General features: G+C 42.0%; 1 protein-coding gene across 3 annotated transcripts in view; it reads left to right on the top strand.

Moving 5' to 3' along the window:
* The window catches only part of NBEAL1 (neurobeachin like 1), a 400,332-nt gene that overhangs the window by 238,585 nt on the left and 138,477 nt on the right, over positions 1–23,270 (top strand). For all 3 annotated transcript variants that reach the window (XM_033945971.1, XM_033945972.1, XM_033945970.1), the window contains 4 exons: positions 4,652–4,780; positions 14,850–15,155; positions 15,453–15,602; positions 22,442–22,599. In XM_033945971.1, coding sequence (XP_033801862.1) covers positions 4,652–4,780; positions 14,850–15,155; positions 15,453–15,602; positions 22,442–22,599 — 743 coding nt within the window. The remainder of the gene's footprint in view (positions 1–4,651; positions 4,781–14,849; positions 15,156–15,452; positions 15,603–22,441; positions 22,600–23,270) is intronic.

Genomic DNA, 23,270 nt, shown 5'->3' with positions numbered 1-23,270 from the left:
AGGATGTCAGTGGGCGAGGTAACGCCAAGTGGGTGCGTGGGTGGGTAGGAATTGGATCAGAGGAGCAGGTTGTGGGTTTGGAGGAGGAGAGAAGATGTGCAGTTTCATCTTCATTGATTTCAGAAAAGAAGGAAAATGTGTCAGAGGTTGAAGGTAGGTTGGCAGAAAGGACAGATGTAAAAGGGGGTTGGGGAGAGGTGACCTGGTTGAGAATTCAAGGTGGATCTTCTGAACCTTGTTGTAGAAGAATTTGGCCATAGTCTGTGGAGAAAGTGAAGGACGGATTGGAAGTGAGAGCAATTTGACTAGGGAATTTAGTGTGGTAAAGAGACAGCGAGGATTAGAGCTACGAGAGTTAAATGTTTGTTTATTAAAAGTTTTAACCGCACTTCGGTTTATCAACAGCACAGTGTACAAAATATATTTTAAAAAGAAAGGCACACCATGTAAGATAGGAAAGCAAAAGAAAAAAAAAATGACAATAAAAAGAAACACAAAAATGAAATTAAAAAATTAATTAAATCTAACCCCCTCTTCTACAAAGTTGCGCCAGTGGTTGCCGTGCGGCAACAGACCCGAAGCCCTTTAAATTTCTATGGGCTTCGGGGCCGTTACCACGCGGCTTTGTAGAAGAGGGGGTAATCTAAAAACCTAAAAAAGGCAAATAATTTTGTTTAAATCTTGTTTAAATAGTTGCCAAAAAAATACAGGATCCCAATATACCAATCTTCTCATAAGAATGCTAAACCAAAAAGATGCATCTTAACCACTGATCTGAATTTTACAAAGGATAATTCAGAACAAATCAAAAGTGGGAGAGAATTCCACAGGCAAGGAACTACTGCCAAAAAATGCAGACTTTTGCGAAGATGCTAAACTCACAAAATAAACTGCAGGCAAAGCCAGTTAGTGAGCAGTTGATGAACGTAGAGTACGAGCAGGCTTATAGGGAATTAATAATTTTCCTAAGTAGTCTGGTTGACCAGATCCAGCAGGGGAGAACACTTTAAATATATATTTTTTATTTCTCTTGATACTTATTTTTTATCTCTATTTTTTTTATTTATTTTACTTATTTATTTTTAATTCTATCTTTAAATTTATTTATTCATTACTTGGTAGAATATTCATTTCTATCTCTATCTTTATATTTTATCTTTATTTTTCATAAATTATCTCTTCAGGTACTTTAGTTAGATTGTGAGCCTTTGGGAGAGTTAGGGAATTTCTAAGTACCTATCTTATTTATTTTTATTTATTGTATCTTTTAATGCATTCATTTTTGTAAACTGCTTAGAAACCTCACAGTTATTAGTGGTATATAAGAATTAAATTAAAGAATTAAATTAATTGTAATGCTTTATATGCAAGCATTAAAGTCTTATGCATAAGGTGAAATTTAACTGGAAGCCTTTAAAAAAGGAAAAATGTGATTGTATCTCCAAGCATTGGCCAGCATCTGATAGCAGTATTTTGTACAGTTTGCCGTTTCTTAATAGATACCGATGGTAATCTGATATAAGCAATGTTGCAATAGTCGAGTTTGGAAGTTACTAAGGCATAAATGAGAGACTCACAGATCGATGTATTAATGTAAGTAAGAATCTTTGATAAAGAGAAAAAACAAGATTTCACAACAGACAAAATTTGTAAATGAAATGTAAGCGTGGAGTCTAAATAGACACCTAGATATTTCAAATGATATGAAAGCTTTATGGGTTGGGAATCCAAAAGAGGTGACAAAGATGATGTTTATGATGAACTAGTGACCCACATCCCAACTGTTTTCTGTGGATTCAAAATCAAAATATGTTCAGTTAACCAATCGCTGATCATATTGATACATGATTGTAAAGGTTCTAGATCTGGATTAACAATTGTTTCTGGATAAACCAGTAATATGTCATCTGCATAAAAGTAACATTTAATTTGATATTCCTGAATTCTCAAAGCCAGAGAACTCAAAAAGATATTAAATAATAAAGGTGAAAGTATAGAACCTTGAGGCACACCACAGGAAATAGAGGAGCAAACAGAGGAAAAAGAAACTTTAAAAGTTCTCTCCTTGAGAAATGACTTGAACCACTCCAATACCTCCCCAAATATTCTGAAGATATTCTCCATCTGAGAATGGCTAACAAGATCAAAGGCTGCCGAGAGATCCAAAGACACTAATAGTACCGACTTACCCTGATCAAAAGCTGTATAGCAGTCATTAAGCAAAGATGCTAAAATTGTTTCAGTAGAATGAAATCTTCTGAAGCCAGATTGTGATGGATGCAGCATGAAAGAGGATTTTGTGTGTTCTGAAAGTTGAGAAAATACAATCTTTTCTAGAACCTTAGAAATGAAAGGAAGATTAGAGACTGGATGAAAATTAGAAACTTGTGAAGAGTCTAACGTAGGATTTTTCAGAATAGGATAAACTGCTGTTTTCCATTCTGGTGGAATGACTCCAGATTTCAAATTGTTGATAACCATATGAAGACAAACGATACTTATGTTCAAGTATCCATGATGAAGGAAGAGGATCAAGTAAGCAGGATCATCGAATTCAGTGTCTGTTCTAAAGTAGCAAGAGAAGGGAGTGTAAATTTTGACCAGGTAGATAAAATGTCAAACGAGAAATTCTCAGATATTGAACTATCATCTTTCCTTGAAGACTGTAATGGTGGTGCAATGGGCATAGAAACATAGAAAGGTGATGGCAGAAAAGGGCTACAGCCCATCAAGTCTGCCCACTCTACTGACCCACCCCATTAAGTCTGAGTGCTGCTCGACCCACGTAGGGATCCCATGTGGATGTCCCATTTATTCTTAAAGTCGAGCACGCTTGTGGCCTTGACTACCTGCACCGGAAGTTTGTTCCAGTGATCTACCACTCTTTCTGTGAAGAAATACTTCCTGGTGTCACCATAGTATTTTTGTTTGGCAAATGAGAGAACAGATGGGAAGGATATCAGTAGGAATTTGATGTGTATGAAGTCAGCATGTGTGCAAGATTTAAGCCAAAGACATTCAGCAGATCAGGCACAGGAGTGCAGGTAGAAGATGTTGGAGGTCAGCCAGGGCTGGGGATTGGCACACTTTATAGGATGTGAGATGGAAATAGTGAGGGTATCTAGTGCAAAGGAGAGGATAGTGTTATAGGAGGAGACAGCTTCCTTGACAGACTTGCATGACATAGTAGTTGAAGGGAGGGATGAGACAGTGGTGGAGAGGGTGCCAGGGTCAATAGCCTGAAGGTTCCTAAACATATTGGTAGTGATTGGCTGGGGGGGAAGGGGGGAAGAGGGTGATGACTTGTGAAATGTGAATGTCAAAAGATGATAGATAAGATAAGAATTGAGGTGCAGAAATTGATGGTAGAAGACAAGGTCAAGGCAGTGACAATTCTGGTGCATGGGGATGGTGGAGCACAGCTGGAGATTGAATGAGGATGTTAAAGCAAGAAACCTAGAACTGTAGAAGTCGAGGGGTTATCAGCATGGATGCTGAAGTCATCAAGGATGAGGTAAGGAAATGAGGGTTTGAGAAAAAAAGAGAACCCAGAGTCAAAGTTAGTGAGGAAAAAATAGGGATTTATCAGGGGGGGGTTGGTAAATGACTGCTACTTGGAGGGGAAGAGGAGCGAATAGATCGATGGAGTGGACTTCAAAGGAGGGAGAGCAGTGAGATTGAGGCAGAAGGAGAAGTTGCTATCTACAGGATAGTAAGTGTAAGAGCCCAACACTACTTCCACGACCAGCTGGGCGAGGTGTATGTGAGAAAAGGTAGCCTCCATGACACAGGGTAGCAGCTGAAGCAGAGTCTTCAGGGCAGATCCAGGTTTCAATTAGTGCTAGCAGGTGGATATTCCAGGAGATAAAGAGCTTATGGATGAAGGTACAATAAATTTGTTGGAGACAGAACAGGCATTCCACAGGGTACATGAGAAAGCGGAGAAAAACAGGAATAAGATTGATTACACTGTGGTGTGACCAACATGAATAGGGCGAGGGTTGATTGGTAGGATTGGGATTGATTTCCCCCAGCAGAGAGCAAGAGAAAGGAGTAAGAGAATATGGGTGAATGTGGGAGAGGCATGGGGTAGTGGGGTTTCTACTCTTTCTACCAAGTACAATTTTGAAATAATGCCAGTAGTATTTATTGATATCCATAAGAGCTCCAAATAAATCAGATTTTCAAAATATCCCTAATGTATATTCATGAATAAATTCATTTTCATTGATGATATCCCAAAAACCTGGACTTTTTTTTAACACTTGACCAAAGTGAATAACATTTTTTTTGTATGTACACTAAGAAAGAAATCTATTTTGATGCATAAAACATTTGATTATCTGTGTGTTGGGAAAACTAGCTGATTTATAAAAATGCCTCATTACATAGTTATTGCTCTGTAAAAAAAAAACAAACAACCCACACTTATTTGAGACTTCTTATTCAGTACAGAGATAGTGTTCAGTCAAGCAGCTTACTGATTTGGTGTAAATCAGAATATGCATAAAGTTAGGAAGATTGCCTTTCACTCTTAAGCTACACAAGTATTGGTAAGGAGCAAGCGAATAATGTCTTAGATTTTATATACATAGTTTTGTAATAAAATTTCTGTAATTTTGTTTTTCTTTCTCCTTTTTGTTTGCAATAGCTTTTAGAAGAGATAGTAATCCTCATGGACAGCCTCTCTGTGTGGTACTCTGCTAGTCCAGAATGGGAGAAATTCTCCCAGGTGGAGATCAGACTTCTTCTTGGATTCATAGGACAAAGCAACTTACAGGTTTGTTTCATGTGCATTGTATTTGAATATGCTGAATGTGTAATATGGTAAAATGGTTTGATTTGATTACTCATTTTAATCGTCTTGACTACTTAGTGAAATTTCTCTGACTCGACAGCACTTCCTTCTAAGCCAGTGGTCTCAAACTCAAACCCTTTGCAGGGCCACATTTTGGATTTGTAGGTACTTGGAGGGCTTCAGAAAAAAATAATTAATGTCTTATTAAAGAAATGACAATTTTGCATGAGGTAAAACTCTTTATAGTTTATAAATCTTTCATTTTGGTTAAGTTTTAATAATAATATTGTAATTTATAGCTAAAGAGACATATCAAGAGACTGTTTTAGTTTACTTTTGTGATTATAATAAACATACCAAGGGCCTCAAAATAGTACCTGGTGGGCCGCATGTGGCCCCCTGGCCGCGGGTTTGAGACCACTGTTCTAAGCTGAGTAGGAGTCCTCCACCTACAGTCCTGCCAGTGAGGAGTGCTATTTCACTATCACATTTTCAATAGTGAGGGGCAGGCAAACTCTGCAGGACTCCAGGGAACCTGCCTATCCCTAGCAATTGAAAATGTGATAGTGAAACACCACCACCCATCGCAGTTGGGGGACTCCCACTCAGTTTAGAAAGACAAGTGGTCAGCATTGTGCCATCCTTTCTTTGCATCTACTACTGAAATAATGTTACTTGTCAAGGCAAAATGTCAGTCAAAATTAACAGAATTCATGAAGGTTTTAGCAACCACCCTGAAAAAGTTAAAGCTTCAGTGAATAACATAGTTCATTTCCTCTATTTTTGAATGTATTGATTAGTTTAATTTTGCCCATGTTTCGTGCTTCTGAGGAGCTGCTCTTTCTACTGGATCCTCTGTAATGTCACTTTCCATTTAGAAAAGTTTTGTATGTCGTTAGTCTTATAAGTCCCAGTAGATCTGGATTCTTATTTAGAAACAAAATTTGCATACTTGTTTTTTGTTCTGTTGATCACATAGATCAGGGGTGTCCAATGTCGGTCCTCGAGGGCCGCAGTCCAGTTGGATTTTCAGGATTTCCCCAATGAATATGCATGAGATCTATTTGCATGCACTGCTTTCAATGCATATTCATTGGGGAAATCCTGAAAACCCGACTGGACTGCGGCCCTCGTGGACCGACATTGGACACCCCTGACATAGATCATTTGTATGATAGAGTGAAACATGACAAAAACTGTAATTGCAGTACAGTACTCCCCCGATATTTGTGGGGGTTCCGTTCCAGGAACTCCCGCAAATACGGTTTTTAGCAGGGGAGGCAGGAGAGAGCAGCTGGAGCACTGGCGAGTAAAGGAAATCACTCGCGGTATGCTCCAACCGCCTCTTCCTTCACTAAAGTCGGGTCTCGCCAATCAGGAGCTGCTTTGACACGCAGCTCCTGATTGGTGAGGCTCGACATTAGTGCAGGAAGAGGTGGTCGGAGCATACCACGAGTGATTTCCTTCACTCGCCGGTGCTCTGATTGCTCTCTCCTGCCTCTCCGGCTGCCCTCTCCTACCCGGTCATTCGCGGTTGGGAAATACCGTGAATGACTGGGACCGCAAATGGCCGACCACGAATGACTGGATGAGTACTGTATTGAACTAGGAATGTCAGATTTCTTGTGCCTTTTATTCTCTGAAATTATATGTTTCTATGGTATCTTAGTCCATTACAAAATATGTCCTACAAATATTAGAAAACCATTACAATTTTTATGCAGTGTATATAATAGTCCTGAAAAAGAAAATGAAGACCTTGATAGAAAGCACTATGCTTGCTTATGGATAGATCATTAAGTAAACTTAAAATATGCTTTGTAGGTTTTGGTTTAATTATGATTTATTTTCGAAGTAAAGCCACACCTGGGAGTTCTGTAGTAAAAATAATGGTACTTTTCTTGATTGACGTATAGCATGAAACAAACAAAATCCAGGTGTTTGTATAGACTCTCTCTAGGCACACATGAACCCATTACTTAATGCTTATACATTTTAGTAAAAGTTCAAAAATGTAATGTAGCATCCCATTATATGACAGCAGAAAAATACTATTGGTTCATCCAGTCTGCTCAAACATTTTTAATCCAATCTACTCTATTGTCATCCTAACTGCTCAGTTATGTTTTGTTTTGCTTTGTTTCATTTTATTGAAATTTTATTCATACAACAAGCTAATATTCATATAGAAAGACAGAATTCCAATGGCTATACCACAAAGAAGAAAAAACCTACATTTCAATAATTAAAATACTAATTTTGAAATTCCATACAAGACCTCCATTGAAAGAGAGACAAGAGATCAAAGGGAGAAAAAACCCCTGCTATTTTAAATACAAAGGAAATAATCCTAATGCTGGCTTATCTGCTTATTTGAGTACATTCCTATAATTTGAGATCCAGAACAGGAGAGGCAAGATTCTGCTCAGATTCCACTCATATCACTAACAAACAAAGTTAATAGAGAGGGATTGAAAAGATATGTTTGTGACCAATATGTAACCACACATTTATATGGAAATTTAAGAAAGAAAAGACCTCCTAAGGCCAAAAACCTAGGTCTCAGAAGAAATTTTATGATATTTGTTTATGATATTTGTTTGGCCTATGCTACATCTGGTAACAACTGTATTTTCAGAGAACAAAACATGGAATTATGATATTTATAATCTTAATATCCAATCCCTATCATAGTCCAAAGTAAGTCACAAGTAATGTAGAGGGAATAGCAGTGCTTTCCTTAAAGGATTCCCAAAAAGATCCAAGCTATCCTATGAAATAGAAAAAAGGGAAACTAGCCCTTCTTCTAATTCAGGGTTTTTCTTGTAAACTGGCAAGTAGAAAACTCTAGAAAGAGGCAGAATAGATTGAGTAGGCACCTTCAATACTTCCAGCATATATTTCTTACACATTTCCTGTGCTGAAATTCTAGGAAAATTAATCAGACACAAATTTCATCTTCATACCACGTTTTTCAAATTTTTACACTTTAAATCTAAAGCAGAAGTTCCTTAAACCACAGCTGATGTCAGAGTACCTGTAGACTTATTCTCAATTTCCAAAGTCTGTACCGAATTTTGTAACAACTTGCAAATCATTTGAGTCCATTTGCTGCTCCACATTATAAATTCTGCCACTTTCAAGCCCAATTGAGATGTAATAGGCTATTCCAGTGCTACTATGGTCTTTCATATCTTCTCTAAATGAAATACTTTTGATTTCACTGTTGAGAAGATAGCTGAAGGTACTGCTGATTCTCCTGCTTCACCAAAGATGAACCTGAACTTGCAGCCACTTGTAGTGCCTCTCTGCACTACTATCACTTAGGATCTTTCTCCACTGCTACTTGACTGCTCTTCACTTCTGCCACGGCCCCCATAGCAGTGGCACCAGACACACGCAACCCAGGAGTTAATCTGATATAATTCAAATGTGCTGTTCCCAGCACTTTTGCTCCCTTGCATTGACTGACTGGATTTGCCAGCATACGCTAGCTTTTGGGTACAGCGAAATGCTGCTCTCCAGAAGCAGGAGCGATAACACCTCAGCCTTACCGACCTTCAGCAGACCTCTGGATGATGATCCAATGGCAAACTGTTCTATGGTAGTTTGGGAAAAGTTTGATGTTAAAGAAGTAATCTTAGGCGCTGCCGTCATAGAAACATAGAAATAGACGGCAGATAAGGGCCACGGCCCATCTAGTCTGCCCACCCCAATCACCCTCCCCTACCTTTCTCTGATTTTCCCACGATGCTTCAAAGGCATCATGAAGGTAAGCAGAGTCACCGCCACTAGAGCTCAGCTTTAGGCCTCCATCTTGTTCTTTGCAAGGGCATATTGTTAAGTTAGGATCTTAGCACTCCTGTGGATTATTCGTGTGTGCTTGTTTTATTTTATCTAACTTGTGGTGCCTTGCGTTTTCCAGCCTCCAACTCTACCAATAGGCTGGTGCAAATGTGGCAGCCCTCTGATGTTCCTGCCCACACTCCTCAACGCTTCACCCATAAGGTGACCTCACTTTCCAGAGCCCACTTAACAAGTTCTACTTCTCAGTGGCATGAGATGAAGGAGCATGAACAAAGGAGCATGTCATGCTTCTTTGTATACTCCTTCATACACTTTCTGTGGGTGCCTCCCAGTTTCCTTTGCACTTTTCTGTTGGGTTTTTTTTTCTGGTTATCCTGTCCAGCACTATTCTGGAATTCTCAACATCATTTATTCCTGTGATATGAGGACGCAGGATACACTCCTCTTCTCTCCTTCACCAACCCATCTTTGCTCAGGTAAGGACTCTGGTTTTCATTCCCCTGGCTCCTACTTTTACATTTCTCCCTTCCTCTTGATCTGTGGTCCTACAAATTGCTAGCCTTAATGTCTGTCCTTTCTGCTCAAAGGTACATCTTATTAATACATTCTTGGACCAAGAACACCCTGACATTCTTACCCTTGTAGAAACCTGGCTATCCCCTGGAGATGAAGCAATTCTGCATCAGTCTTGCCCCCCAGGACATACATTTTTCTATCAATACCACAAATGTAGGAAAGATGGTAGCCTTGGCATTTTTTCTTTCTCCTTCGGTAGTTGCTCATTCAAAAACCTGCAACTTATCCACTAACTATTCTTGAACACTTAGTTCTGCAAATCTCCTCCTCCTACCCATTGATGCTCCTTCTAATTTATAAACCTCCCTCTATTACCCGTTCCTCTCTCCTGAGCTCATATAATCTCATTAGTCTTTATGCCACTCTGTCCTCTCCATTCCTAATTTTAGGTGATCTGAACATTCACCTTGATGATTCCTCAGATGTCTTTGCTCAAGATTTCTCAACTTTTCTTCAAGACTCTTCTGTTCAGCAATTAGTACATGCACCAACCCATTCTGCTGGTCACTTGCTCAATATTGTCATGACTCACTCCTCTTTAGTTTTCCATCTTTCTGTACCAGCTCTTCACCCGGTACCTTGATCCGACCATGCTCTCTTGCAATTTTCAAATAGCACTATAGTCAACATTCTCACTCCCACTTCTTCCTACCCCAAGAAACAAAAATCTGCAGTCCTTTACACCTGAAGTTTTTTTTGACAAATGTGTTGCCTGCTTCAATGAGTTGTTCACTAATCCCTTATCTAAGCAAATCAACATCTGCCCTTGACCACTCTGCACCTTTGCACTCTCTTTCTTCTAAGAGGCGCTCTTCACAACCCTGGTATCACTCAGGTCTTTCCCTTTTGAGGCGCCAACTACAAAGTGCATCTTTGGTGCAGAAATCCTTCTTTCTTTACAATGCACCACTTTAAGTTCATAACCTGACGCTCTGCTCTTACAAGCTGCGAGAAGCAAAACGCTCATGCATCTTCAAAGTACTTAAGTACGACTAGAACTCATAATACCTCTAATGTCTTCTGTATTCACTCATAGATGCGTCTTCCCCTAACATCCTCTCTCCCCTCACTGCTGAAGATTTTGCCTCAGGCTTTCAAAAAATATTGCTAATATTAGACAATCATTACCCTCTTCCCCCTCTGCTGTTATTGACCCACCTCTTTCCTCTTCAACCACCCTGGTTTCTGTAGCCTTGTTGGCATCTTTTCAACCTCCAAACTTCAAATTCCATAAAGATGATTATTAAATTGATTGGTAAGGCCCGACTTAGTGCAGGAAGAGGCAGTCGGAGCATACAGCGAGTGATTTCCTGCACTTGCTGGCGCTCCGGCTGCTCTCTCCTGCTGCCCTCTCCAGTCTCCCCCATGAAAAACCGTATTCGCGGTTTTTCAAGATTCGCGGGGGTTCCTGGAACGGAACCCCCGCGAATATCGGGGGAGTACTGTACTGTTCTCAATAGATGTGTTGGAACGGATTACAAATTATAAAATATTTACAGTTAAAGAAAGGAAAGGAACTCCATTTTTAATCAGTTAAAATCTAAGCTTTCATTCCTAAACATGCTCTCACATTCAAACCACAAATGAACTAACACAGTCTTAGCCAGAAAACACTATAATTCAATCATAATGCTATAGCCATGCGTGACAGACCTTTCTCTCTCTCTTATTGGTAAGCCTGTGTATAAAGATATGTTTTTAAAAAAAGCCCTAAATCTTTTGTAAGTAGGGCAAATCATATACCGTAGGTCTTTTTACTAAGCTGCTGTATAAAGTGGCCTTAGTGCACCCATAAATGGGATTTTCCTACATGCTGTCTATTTTTACTGCAGCAGTAAAATGACAGATTTTCTGTTTTTCTCATTAAAAGTTAACCCGAGAGCAAGTCTGGATGGGCACGTGTAACATGGGGCTGGAAGGCTCTCGTGGCGACCCTTCAGGATTGGCTCTGGGAGGGCAAAAAGGAGGGACAGGCGAGTGTTAGTTGTGATGATTGGGGTAGGTGCCGTCCTTCCAGGTTTGGGAGTCGGGAATTGGGGAATAGGATGCGAGGCGGGGTTAGTTAATTTTCATATAGCGAACAGCCGCGGAGGTTGGGGTTTGTCGGGTTCACGGTGGCGGTTTTTCCCACCTTCCCTCCCTTTGTTGTGCTTTGGTTGGTTCCCGGGTTGGGAGCTCAAGAGTCGCAGGCGGGGTTAGAGCTACAAAAAGCCGGGGCTCATCTGGAGATGAGCAGCAGAAGGGCAGCTGGTTCGGAAGCGGGTCCCAGGTGGGCTGGTGACCCAGCTGAAGGGGCAGGGTGGCACCTGCCACTTCCCTGACCCTTGCTGACAGGGGTGGGGTCATGGGGCCAAAAAGCTGTTTGGTTACTGTGTGGTAGCTTGATGGTTGTATAATTGATTATTTGTTATTATAATAAACAGAGCTGCGACTCGTTTTTTTCAAACTGTTGTCATGTGATTTATTTAAGGGATATATATATGGTAGGGGTCTGGGTTGGGGATATGCGGAATAGGAGGGGGGGAAGACCGAGGGGCCTTTCCAGATCCAGCTGTTACAGCCATGTCCTAATATTTGTTTCTTTTTATTTAAAAAGCTTATGTTCTGCCTAAATCTATGCAGATTACAAAAAATATACAAAATTATAATACAAACCTTAAATTCAATGGAACTTACTGAAATAACAACTTCATTCAATATTCATTGTCTACTTCATTTCTTCTAATACTGCTTCATACTCACTCATTATAAAGCCTCTACAAACATAGACGTGTTCAACAATTTCTTAAAACATTGTATATTCATTAATCTTATTTGTCCAGCCAGATTGTTTCACAGTTTAACTCTCACTATTGAAATAGCTGTAGCTCTGGTACTAGCATACTTCACTTGCTGAAAACCATCCACAGCTAAATGCATCACTACTTTTGATCTCAAAGATTGACGTGGATGATACATTGTCATAATATATGATAGATGCCATGATGGATGGCTTGAAAAATCAAAACCCAAGGCTTGAATACTATGTGAGATTTAACAGGTAGCCAATGTAATTGCCGTAGCAAAGGATTTATGTGTTCAAACTTACTATCGCCACATAAAAAAATATTAGCATGTGAGTACTTACCAACACAAGCTAATTTGCACATGGTAATGTAGCTGCACTAACTGATTAGCACATAAATGCCTACTCTCAACCCTCTGGCAACCCTCTATCTGATAAAATCAAAAATACATTTTAGCATGTGGTTTGAATGCACAGATCTCTTAACAATCATATTAAGCAGTATAGCATTTAGCTGTAAAAAATTTGTCTGTATTAATCATTAATGATTTTTCATGAACTACAAATCAGGAAAAAATTTTTGTCAAAGCCTCCATAGATGAGTTGTGTTAATTTTTAACATAACCTGCATTTTACATTGAATTGGTTCCACCAGATAAGAATAAAGGCATCCATAGTTCATATTAATTGCTTAGCTATTAATCAGCAGCAAGATTCTTAAACTCTGTGCCTTCATAACAGCATAGAGAAAAGCAAACAAAACTTCCTTTTCCTAAGACAGTCATCTCGACTAGAACATTAAAAAACAAAGTACTTGGATACTGGTTGGTATAATATGTACAATATTAAATTTTATTACAATACTAATCATGCTCTAGATTTTGAATGATAACATTTAACCAACTTTCTAAAAGTACAGAGTTCATATTTCCTATTGAAAACATCCCTCCCCCTCCCTTTTACTAAACCACGATAGCGGTTATTAGCGCAGGGAGCCGCGCTGAATGCTCCACGCTGGTCCCAACGCTCATAGAGATCCTGTGAGCGTTGGGAGCATCGAAGAGCATGAAGCATGGCTCCGTGTGCTAATAACCGCTATCGTGGTTTAGTAAAAGGGAGGTTAAAGTTAAGATATTCACAAAGCCAAGAAGCAAAAGAATAAGGTGATCCTTTTACTAAAGCTGCGGTAAGCGCTAGCACATATTTTCTGCAGCTTAGAAGGCTTACTGTGGGATGTGTTCTGTTGTCTAGTGGTAATATCCTTTGTGAGCTGCTGCAGGATTAATAAATAGGTAAATTATGGCCCAAAGTAAGGAGGGGTTCTATAGATTTGGCTAGTCCCTTGCCTGACGATAGGTAATTTCTGACACATATGAGACAGATGGAGTCTAAGCAGGGCTGTCAAACAGCCATTTTAAACAGGTGAGTCCAGTGGTTGGCAATACTTTTACATCAGTAATACTGTATAGTTGTCAGTAATCTGCAAGCCACCTGCATTATTAATAATTAGCAAGCTCTACCCCTCCCCTGAATCCAGATATTCTTCCTTCCATCCTTGCTCAGCATCTCTCTCCCCCCCCCAACTCAACTCTCTAGAACAGTGCAGAAAAGCTGCAAAGACTGGCCTCAGTATGGCAGCAGTTATACAATACACATGTATAGTGACCCTTTCTTGGGACCTGTGAGCACTGGATTTCATTATTTTCTTTTTTAAGTTTGAGTTCAATGAGTGAGGTAAGGTTAGTAGGATCAGTCTGAGACCTAGATTTACTATTGTACATTATTGTACACTGACATGCATTAATGTGAGTTATTAGTAAATAGTGCTCATTGATAATAATGGGACTTAGGCTAAATCATGTTAATGAATTTAGTCCTGTGTTTGTACCTAAAACAAGGGTAAAGTGTCCTGCTCAAGGTTACAAGAAATATCTTGGGAGAACCAGGATTGAACTTTGGCTTCCCTGGTTTACAACCTGCTTCTTTAACCAATAGGCTGTTCCTCCACACCAAATATGTACTTGTAGAGTCCCATTGCTCATGTGCAACCTGCTCCTGCCTCCACGCTAAGACCTGGTCCTTAAAGGTTCACCTAAGCCACTTCAGGAAAGATGAACTTGGAGTATGCAGTCTGGGAAGGAAGAGGAAAGATTATAAATGAAGATTGTTGCTGTTTTCTGGGTCTGGGTAATACAGAACCAACGTATCAGCAATCATGCTGTAGAAGACATGGCGAGACCCAAAAAACAGCAACAATCATGATGCCAGCTGCAGAAACCTAAGAGAACATCATAAATGAAAATATGGAAGAGTAGCTTTTGGATTAGAACAGCACACAGAGAAACATGTTTAAGTCAGGGTTCATGTTTGCTCCCCCCAATTGATGACTTTGGGTAAATCACATCAACCCTCCATTGTTTCAGGACCAAACCAGCAAAGGAAAATACTTACTTGATTTGGGAAGGTGAGTTATCAAACCTAAAATCCAAATCCATACTGAATCGAGGTTCTTAGTGGATTAGACAGAGGAGGAAGGGATAGTATTAATGTGGATCTGCAGGGGAAAATGAAGTAAATAGAGGCCCATCTTAGGGGTCTTCAAATATGTTTGACTAAGGTCCACTGTATTATTAATCCATCCCAGTTAAGGTTTAAATGCATTTTCATGCCTGGCATGACCAAAGATTTCTCTCAATCTTGGGATCATTTGGAACAGCCATTTAAACAGTTATTACAAAATATATTGAGCAGTTTTAATTCTTTATATACAACAGTATGAGCTACACTTCACATCAAAATACAATCAGCAGATGTTAGTATTCCACGTTGATTTTAATTCATTTTTAGATGAGATCTGTTGAAATTTTAATATTTTCTGCCTAGGTTTGTGCAATGGCTGCAGCTAAGTTGAACACACTTCTTCAGACCAAGGTGATAGAGAACCAGGAAGAGGCATGTTACCTTTTGGGAAAATTGGAAGGGATCCTTAGCACATCCATCAAGGAACAAACAGAAACCTACTCATTTCTAATTCCTATTGTACGAACTTTGTTATCAAAGGTTTACCACCTTCTGTTTATGAACCTGCACTTGCCCTCTCTGCCTTCCACCAATGGCAGCCCATCTTTCTTTGAAGATTTCCAGGAGTATTGCGGTACCGATGAATGGCGAATTTATATTGACAGATATGTAAGCTGTGTTATCTTTGATTATTCTCTTTATGTTGATATTTATTCATTTTTATTATTTGTTTATAATGACCAAAGACTCAGAAATGGCTGCAAGAGTGAACAGTGTACCAATCTGTGTAGCCAGGATTGTCTGCAGGTACTTGTGACCTGAAGGGCCACTGTGAAAACAGGATATTGGGCTAGATGGACCATTATGGCTATTCTTATGTTCTTATAGTCTGTTCTGTTGCTTACCTACCCTCTTCACAATGAATCATTTCCTTGAAGTTAAATTTTTGTGTCTGATTTTATACAGATTGTTCAGTATATGAAGCAATATGAAGTCAATACATTCAGCAGTAACCATGAACACATGGCACTTTATTGGAAGAACTGTTATGAGGCATTAATGGTGAATATACATAAGCGAGAGAGAGAGAAGGGAGAAAGCAAGTTAAGATTCCAGGTAAAATCTAAAGATACTGATGCACCACTTCTTATTTAGAGGCAATTTCAGAAGCAATAATGAAAAACTATCAGATGTTGATTGTGCATATTCATAAAGGCTGACTCTTATGCTATCTCCCATGTGATTCATATTTAAACAGCACTTTTCAAACCAACAAGATTTTAGTGTGCTTTACAGTGATATTTCAGTATCATGAAGCTGTAGCAGTACTTTTCTGGTACTTGTTCTGCATGATCATTTCCCAAAAGAAATGAAAACAGCAATAATAATCTTTTTATATATTTAATAGCCGAAGGAGTCTGGGTATCTGCGCAGGCAGGGCACAATTGAGTACCCACTGTGCTTAGTTTCACAAGCCTTTCATTGTGCCTTTCCACTCTGCACTGTCAAATGCAGAGCTTTTGTTATGCTGCTGCTACTACTGTTGCAAGTATTATTTGACTAGGCCCAGAATGAATTGACAGAGTTGATAATAGGATGATGTGGGGCAATTGGCTTACAATGACACCACACCCTTGATTTCCAGGAGCTTGTAGTGCCAGCCTCCTTCAATTCATGCATCTTTTATGCAAATCCTCTTAATTGCTCCCATTTTTCTTGTACACCTCTAGCCTTCTCCAGTTCAAACAGCCATGGACATAGTTTCTCTCATTTACTCCTGCTCTTTGTAGTTAATGCTGTTGCTGTCTACTAGCTCACAAGGCATCTATAGCTTGCTTTCATGCCTATTACCCTGCAGTCCTCACAAGTGGATGGCTCTGCAGCATTACCACTACAAGTGGTTGTGAGGTAGGAATGGCAAGGAGGAGAATTGTTTGGGTGAAAGATGGAAGGGAACAGAAATGGAAAGGGACAAGGGGCTATACCCCCTTCTATGCCCTCCCTCTGTAGTTGCATTCCCTTCTATTCATAAGCCTACTCAAACACACTCGATACACACAGCCTCCACACCCTACTCTTGCACACACAGCCCAGCTGGCTACTGATATATACCCTAGTTAATACCTATGCAATGTTGGAGATGCACACATACAGATGCCCCACTTCCCCACCTTCATTCACTTAAGAAAATACATCTTTGTAAATATTTAGAGCACTTGTCTTGAATGGGGGATGGGGTGAATGATGAAGGATTGCAAAGTGAGATCATATATATGTGTGTGTGGCTACTAGACATAAGAAATAATAATACCGTATTTTCGCGGATATAACGCGCGCGTTATACGCGTTTTTACCTACCGCGCATACCCCTCGCGCGTTATATGCCTGAGCGCGGTATACAAAAGTTTTTAAACATAGTTCCACCCCGCCCGACGCCCGATTCACCCCCCCAGCAGGACCGCTCGCACCCCCACCCCGAACGACCGCTCGCACGCGCTCCCACCCGCACCCGCATCCACGATCGGAGCAAGAGGGAGCCCAAGCCCTCTTGCCCGGCCGACTCCCCGACGTCCGATACATCCCCCCCCTGGCAGGACCACTCGCACCCCCACCCCGAAGGACCGCCGACTTCCCGACAATATCGGGCCAGAAGGGAGCCCAAACCCTCCTGGCCACGGCGACCCCCTAACCCCACCCCGCACTACATTACGGGCAGGAGGGATCCCAGGCCCTCCTGCCCTCGACGCAAACCCCCTCCCCCCAACGACCGCTCCCCCCCCAAGAACCTCCGCCCGTCCCCCAGCCGACCCGCGACCCCCCTGGCCGAACCCCACGACACCCCCACCCGCCTTCCCCGTACCTTTGTGTAGTTGGGCCAGAAGGGAGCCCAAACCCTCCTGGCCACGGCGACCCCCTAACCCCACCCCGCACTACATTACGGGCAGGAGGGATCCCAGGCCCTCCTGCCCTCGACGCAAACCCCCCTCCCATCCAACGACCGCCCCCCCCAAGAACCTCCGACCGCCCCCCCAGCCGACCCGCGACCCCCCTGGCCGACCCCCACGACCCCCCCACCCCCCTTCCCCGTACCTTTGGTAGTTGGCCGGACAGACGGGAGCCAAACCCGCCTGTCCGGCAGGCAGCCAACGAAGGAATGAGGCCGGATTGGCCCATCCGTCCTAAAGCTCCGCCTACTGGTGGGGCCTAAGGCGCGTGGGCCAATCAGAATAGGCCCTGGAGCCTTAGGTCCCACCTGGGGGCGCGGCCTGAGGCACATGGGCCCAACCCGACCATGTGTCTCAGGCCGCGCCCCCAGGTGGGACCTAAGGCTCCAGGGCCTATTCTGATTGGCCCACGCGCCTTAGGCCCCACCAGTAGGCGGAGCTTTAGGACGGATGGGCCAATCCGGCCTCATTCCTTCGTTGGCTGCCTGCCGGACAGGCGGGTTTGGCTCCCGTCTGTCCGGCCAACTACCAAAGGTACGGGGAAGGGGGGTGGGGGGGTCGTGGGGGTCGGCTAGGGGGGTCGCGGGTCGGCTGGGGGGGCGGTCGGAGGTTCTTGGGGGGGCGGTCGTTGGGTGGGAGGGGGGTTTGCGTCGAGGGCAGGAGGGCCGGGGATCCCTCCTGCCCGTAATGTAGTGCGGGGTGGGGTTAGGGGGTCGCCGTGGCCAGGAGGGTTTGGGCTCCCTTCTGGCCCAACTACACAAAGGTACGGGGAAGGTGGGTGGGGGTGTCGTGGGGTTCGGCCAGGGGGGTCGCGGGTCGGCTGGGGGACGGGCGGAGGTTCTTGGGGGGGGGGCGGTCGTTGGGGGGAGGGGGTTTGCGTCGAGGGCAGGAGGGCCTGGGATCCCTCCTGCCCGTAATGTAGTGCGGGGTGGGGTTAGGGGGTCGCCGTGGCCAGGAGGGTTTGGGCTCCCTCCTGGCCCGATATTGTTGGGGAGTCGGCGGTCCTTCGGGGTGAGGGTGCGAGTGGTCCTGCCGGGGGGGGGATGTATCGGATGTCGGGGGGGGGCATCAGGCTTTCAGGATGGGGACAGACCTTCAAGGGGGGACAGGACTTCAAGGGAGGACAGTGCACGGAAAGTCAGGGGGGGTGAACGGAGAGTCGGGACAGCGCATGGAAAGTCAGGGCAGTGCACGGAAGTCAGGGGGGGTGAACGGAGAGTCGGGATAGCGCACGGAAAGTCAGGGCGGGCGAAAGGAGCGTCGGGCATCATGCGCGGTATACCCGTGAGCGCGGTATACAAAAGTTTTTGTACATGTCATCGTGATTTCTGCGCGCTATACCCGTGTGCGCGTTTTACACGGGTGCGCGTTATATCCGCGAAAATACGGTAATAACTTTATTCTTCTATACCGCCATAATCAGATGACTTCTAGGCGGTTCACATTGAAGAGAGCTGGACAATCAGCGAATTACAATATGCAAATTATTAAAATACAACATTTTACACAAGAGTGGACACAATAGCAGTATTAGATTTAGTGAAACTTCTGTTTAGGAGATAAATCTATTAAACAATGCAGTTTTTATTTCTTTCCTAAAGGCGCCCTAGGTCAGTCTAGCTCTATTAATGTAGTTGCCTAACCAAAATTGCTGTTTACTTGCTTGGTACATAAGAGTCCTATCCAAAAAGGATTTGTATTTACAACCAGTAATGCTTGGGTATGCAAATGGATTACAGTTTCTGGTAATCCTTGTAGAACTATACAACACGAAATGAGATAGAAGGTGGGAGCTAGTCCCCAAACCAGCTTGAAACCAAATGCAAGAAAACTTAAAACATTATTCGTGCCTCCATTGGTAACTAGTGCAGCAGTCTGTAGTAGGGACTAACATGGTCGCTTTTTTTCAATCCAAATATCAAACGGACAGCCGTGTTCTGAACAATTCTTAATTTCCTCACTGTTTTTTAGGTATGCCCAAATAGATGATGTTACAGTATCTAATATAGATAGCACCAAAGATTGCACTAGTAATCTAAATGATAAAGGGTCAAAGTATTTTTTGATGGTCTTTAATTTCCATAGTGTAAAAAGCACTTGTTTACCACTATATTTGTGGGACAGATAAGAAAGATTGAGATATACACAAAAAAAAGAGGTTGAGGGGCAGGGGGGAGGGATTGAGACTGAAAGAGTGAGTGAGTACTGGGGCCAGACAGAGGGAGCATGCGAGGGACAGGGCGGAGGACTTGAGGGGATAGAGTGATAGGTGGGGATTGTGGTGAATTTCCAATAGCAAGGCTAATGAAGAGATTCCTTTGCTTGCTTTTCAGCAGGTTTCTGATAGTAATTATTAGTATTTATTACTTCTGTTGAAAACATCTGGGTAAGCTGAACCTTGAAGATTTCTTCCCAGACATTAAAGACTGAATGGGGACAATTCTTTAACTGGGCACCATGTGTTAGGTGTCAAGGTGAGACATACCAAGCGCCAATTTTGAAATGCTATCTGTATGCACAGGTGCTTTATAGAATATAGCCATAAGCCCAAAGATATGCATACAATGTTAGTGCATTCACTCACACCTGTCATTGACCTGGTAGGAACTTGAAGACCATGTCCCTTCCATGCACCACCCACATGTCCACTCTCTAGTAGTTACATACTAATACTAATGTGCTATTTTATAGAATAGAGGGTAGTACACATGTGCATGTCTCAGTTATCTCACACTTATATGTATATGTGGCACTTAACTACACGTACACATATATAGAATTGCATTTAAATGCAAGAGTTTGGGCAGTAAAGCACAAATTATATTAGCCACCAGGTCATGGGAGTTGAGTAAGAGCTATGAAATGCTTTACCACCTTCTTTCTCCATTTTTAAAAAACAACACACTTGGGGGACTTCTTGAACCATTTGTAAAGAGGCAGGGAAAATAATTGCACAGGGAACACATCCCTGTATGTAAATAAAGTACATGTGCACTTCCACTGCTCATATACTTTATGGAGGAGGTAGTCCTGAGGCGGGATTGAGAATCAGCCCCATAATGGCTCCTAAAATACTCCAAAGTATGTTGCGGCATCAACACTTGCCTACCTTACCTGATCAAAGCAGCCACCCTAACAACCATAGGAGAAATAACACAGTTGCTCAACTGCCACCTAAACACTGGCCTTTTCCCTAAATCAGGAAGAGGAATTCTCTTGATGCCCATTCCAAAGAACCCAAAACTCAGCCCTTCTGAAGTGATCAATTATTGACCAGTAGCTTCTATCCCCCTATTTATCAAAATGATGGAAGGCTATGTCCACCCTTCACAATTGTGATTCAGGAAAAATCACAGCACTAGCAATACATGACAAAGAACTACTAAGCAAGCGTCACAGCGCAATCATAATCCCATTTGACCTAAGCAGCAATTTAACCTAGCAGACTTCAATCAAATGTCTGAGATCTTTAGTAATTTTGGATTTAGTGGCCCAGTTCTCTCCTATTTTCAAGGATTCTAAACACTCTGCACTATGCTGTTCATAAGGATGGTGAACTTTCTGACACCTGGCCCCCTCCCAGCAGGTCCCCCAAGGATCCCCACTTTCACCATCATTGTTCAACCTTCTAATGCAATCCTTGGGATCCAACCTAGATCTTACATGAATAAAACATTTCACCTATGCAGATGACACAGCAATTGTGCTATCTGTAATGGCTACATTAGCCAACACCCTCACCACTATAAAAAAAAAAAAAAATGTCCACATCATAGAAAACTGGTATTCAACCTACTGTCTCAAATTAAATAAGAACAAAATCAAATTCCTTTGGCTTGGACCCTCAATTGACCCACACTCCACTCCAAGGATTGCAGTAGACAACAGAGACTTTCCACTAGAACTACAATCCTGAATGAGAAAGCTAAGGTGCATCAGAAAGTACTTTGAAACAGAGGCTTTCTGAATTTTAGTGCAATCCCTAATCCTATCTTGACTAGACTACTGTAATCAAACACTAGTTCTTAGCTCTAAAATGTCACTATCGCTTCTACAACTAGTTCAACATGCAGCTGCAAGACTCATATACAAACTATGGAAATCAGAATACTTCTACTTTATGAAACTACATTGGCTGCCTAAAACTGCAAGGATCAAGTTTAAATTAGTCATTACTGCCTTTAAGATCCTGACAGGCAACGTCTCCAGCTACCTAACACAGTTGACCATCCTACTCCAGGGTGCCTCCAACAGATGTTCCACCAGAAATCTTTTCCACTTAAAATTTCTAGCAGAGGCAAGATGGCATCCTGAGCAGTTTGCTGAGAGGAGCGTCCCCCAAGCTGCAGGTGAATTTTCCAGAATTAAATCATTGGTAGGACCTATTTCTATGCCTAAAAGAAGGGGGAAACAGAGGGGTTTCCCTCCACCTACCTCTGGCTCTTCAACGCCATGGCAGACTATAATTACAGCTTTTACAGTCCAACCTTCTAGTAAAACATTCAATTATCCCTGCAGGATGTCTGAGTTTGTCGGCCCACATCCCACCCAAATACCACCCTGACCACTCCTCCAGATACGCCCCTTTCAGCTCTGGGTGCACAGCAGCATTTAGAAGCATAAGAAATCCTGCTACATGTCCAGGATGTCAGTTTGGTTATCAGCACTTGGACATCCTGTCTATTAGGATGTCAAAGTGCTGACTTAGGCGGGTTTTTAGACGTTTTAAAGTTTTGATTATGAGCCCCAAATTGTATACCATTGCCTTTTTTTTTAAGGTTTTGTCTTATTAATTAAATTTTCCTTTGAATAATGATTTGGATTCTCTCATGATTTATGGACTAACAATGCTGGTCAGGGAAATTTCTACTTTGTATTTCATTCTGTAATTACTTACTCTCAGGCCAGTGATATACCTGACTTCCTCTTTTAGTCTGCTTATATGGTTTATTTGTAAAATCTAGAACTATAAAAAGAACTCTTGTAATAGCTTTTGTATTTTTATTGTAGGAGTTCTTTGTGGAGCCATTTAATCGAAGGGCACGCCAAGAGAACCTTCGTTACAACAGCATGCTAAAGCAGCTGAACAGCCAGAACACAGCCACTCTCAGGCAGTGGAAAGCAGCCCAGCGCTACCTGACTTGTGAACGAGGTCCCTGGGCTAACAGGTTTGAAGCCTTACATTAAGCTAACAACCAGATAACTCTATCTGTTTAAAGTACTAATTTATTTTTCATATGAATAAACAACTTTAGTTCAGATAAACTGGTCAGTTTCTATATATACAGTGATGCTGATTTACAAGAAATGTAGGTGTTATGAATATTAGGTCTAGGCATCTGGGCTTTGATTGATGTTCATTGGCTTTTGATTTAAAAAAAAAAAAAAAAGAGGAAGTATTTCTAAGGTTTTGGTGATAGCTTTTAAACTCTTTCATATATAAGGTTACCATATGGCTCCAGAAAAAAGGGGACGGTTTGAGACATCCGGGTTTTACTTCCATTGAAAGCAACCAAGATGTCTCAATCTGTTCTCCTTACTTCCATTGCTTTCAATGGAAGTAAAACCCGGAGGTCTCAATCCGTCCCCTTTTTTCTGGAGCCATATGGTAACACTATTCATATATCATACAAAGCAGTCTTTGGGCTCCTTTTACTAAGCTGCAATAGCGGTTTTAGCGCGCGCTAGACGCTAACACCAGCATTGAGCTGGCGTTCTAGCCACGTAGCGGGGGTTTAGCGCGCGTAGCAATTCTGCGCACGCTAAAAACGCTACACAGCTTAGTAAAAGGAGCCCTTTATATTCACAATAAGAGAAATGTTTCTATATCCCCTCTGTG

The sequence above is a fragment of the Geotrypetes seraphini genome, chromosome 5 (assembly GCF_902459505.1).
Source record: "Geotrypetes seraphini chromosome 5, aGeoSer1.1, whole genome shotgun sequence".
Taxonomy (NCBI): domain Eukaryota; kingdom Metazoa; phylum Chordata; class Amphibia; order Gymnophiona; family Dermophiidae; genus Geotrypetes; species Geotrypetes seraphini.
This window is presented reverse-complemented; position numbering and strand designations above follow the sequence as displayed.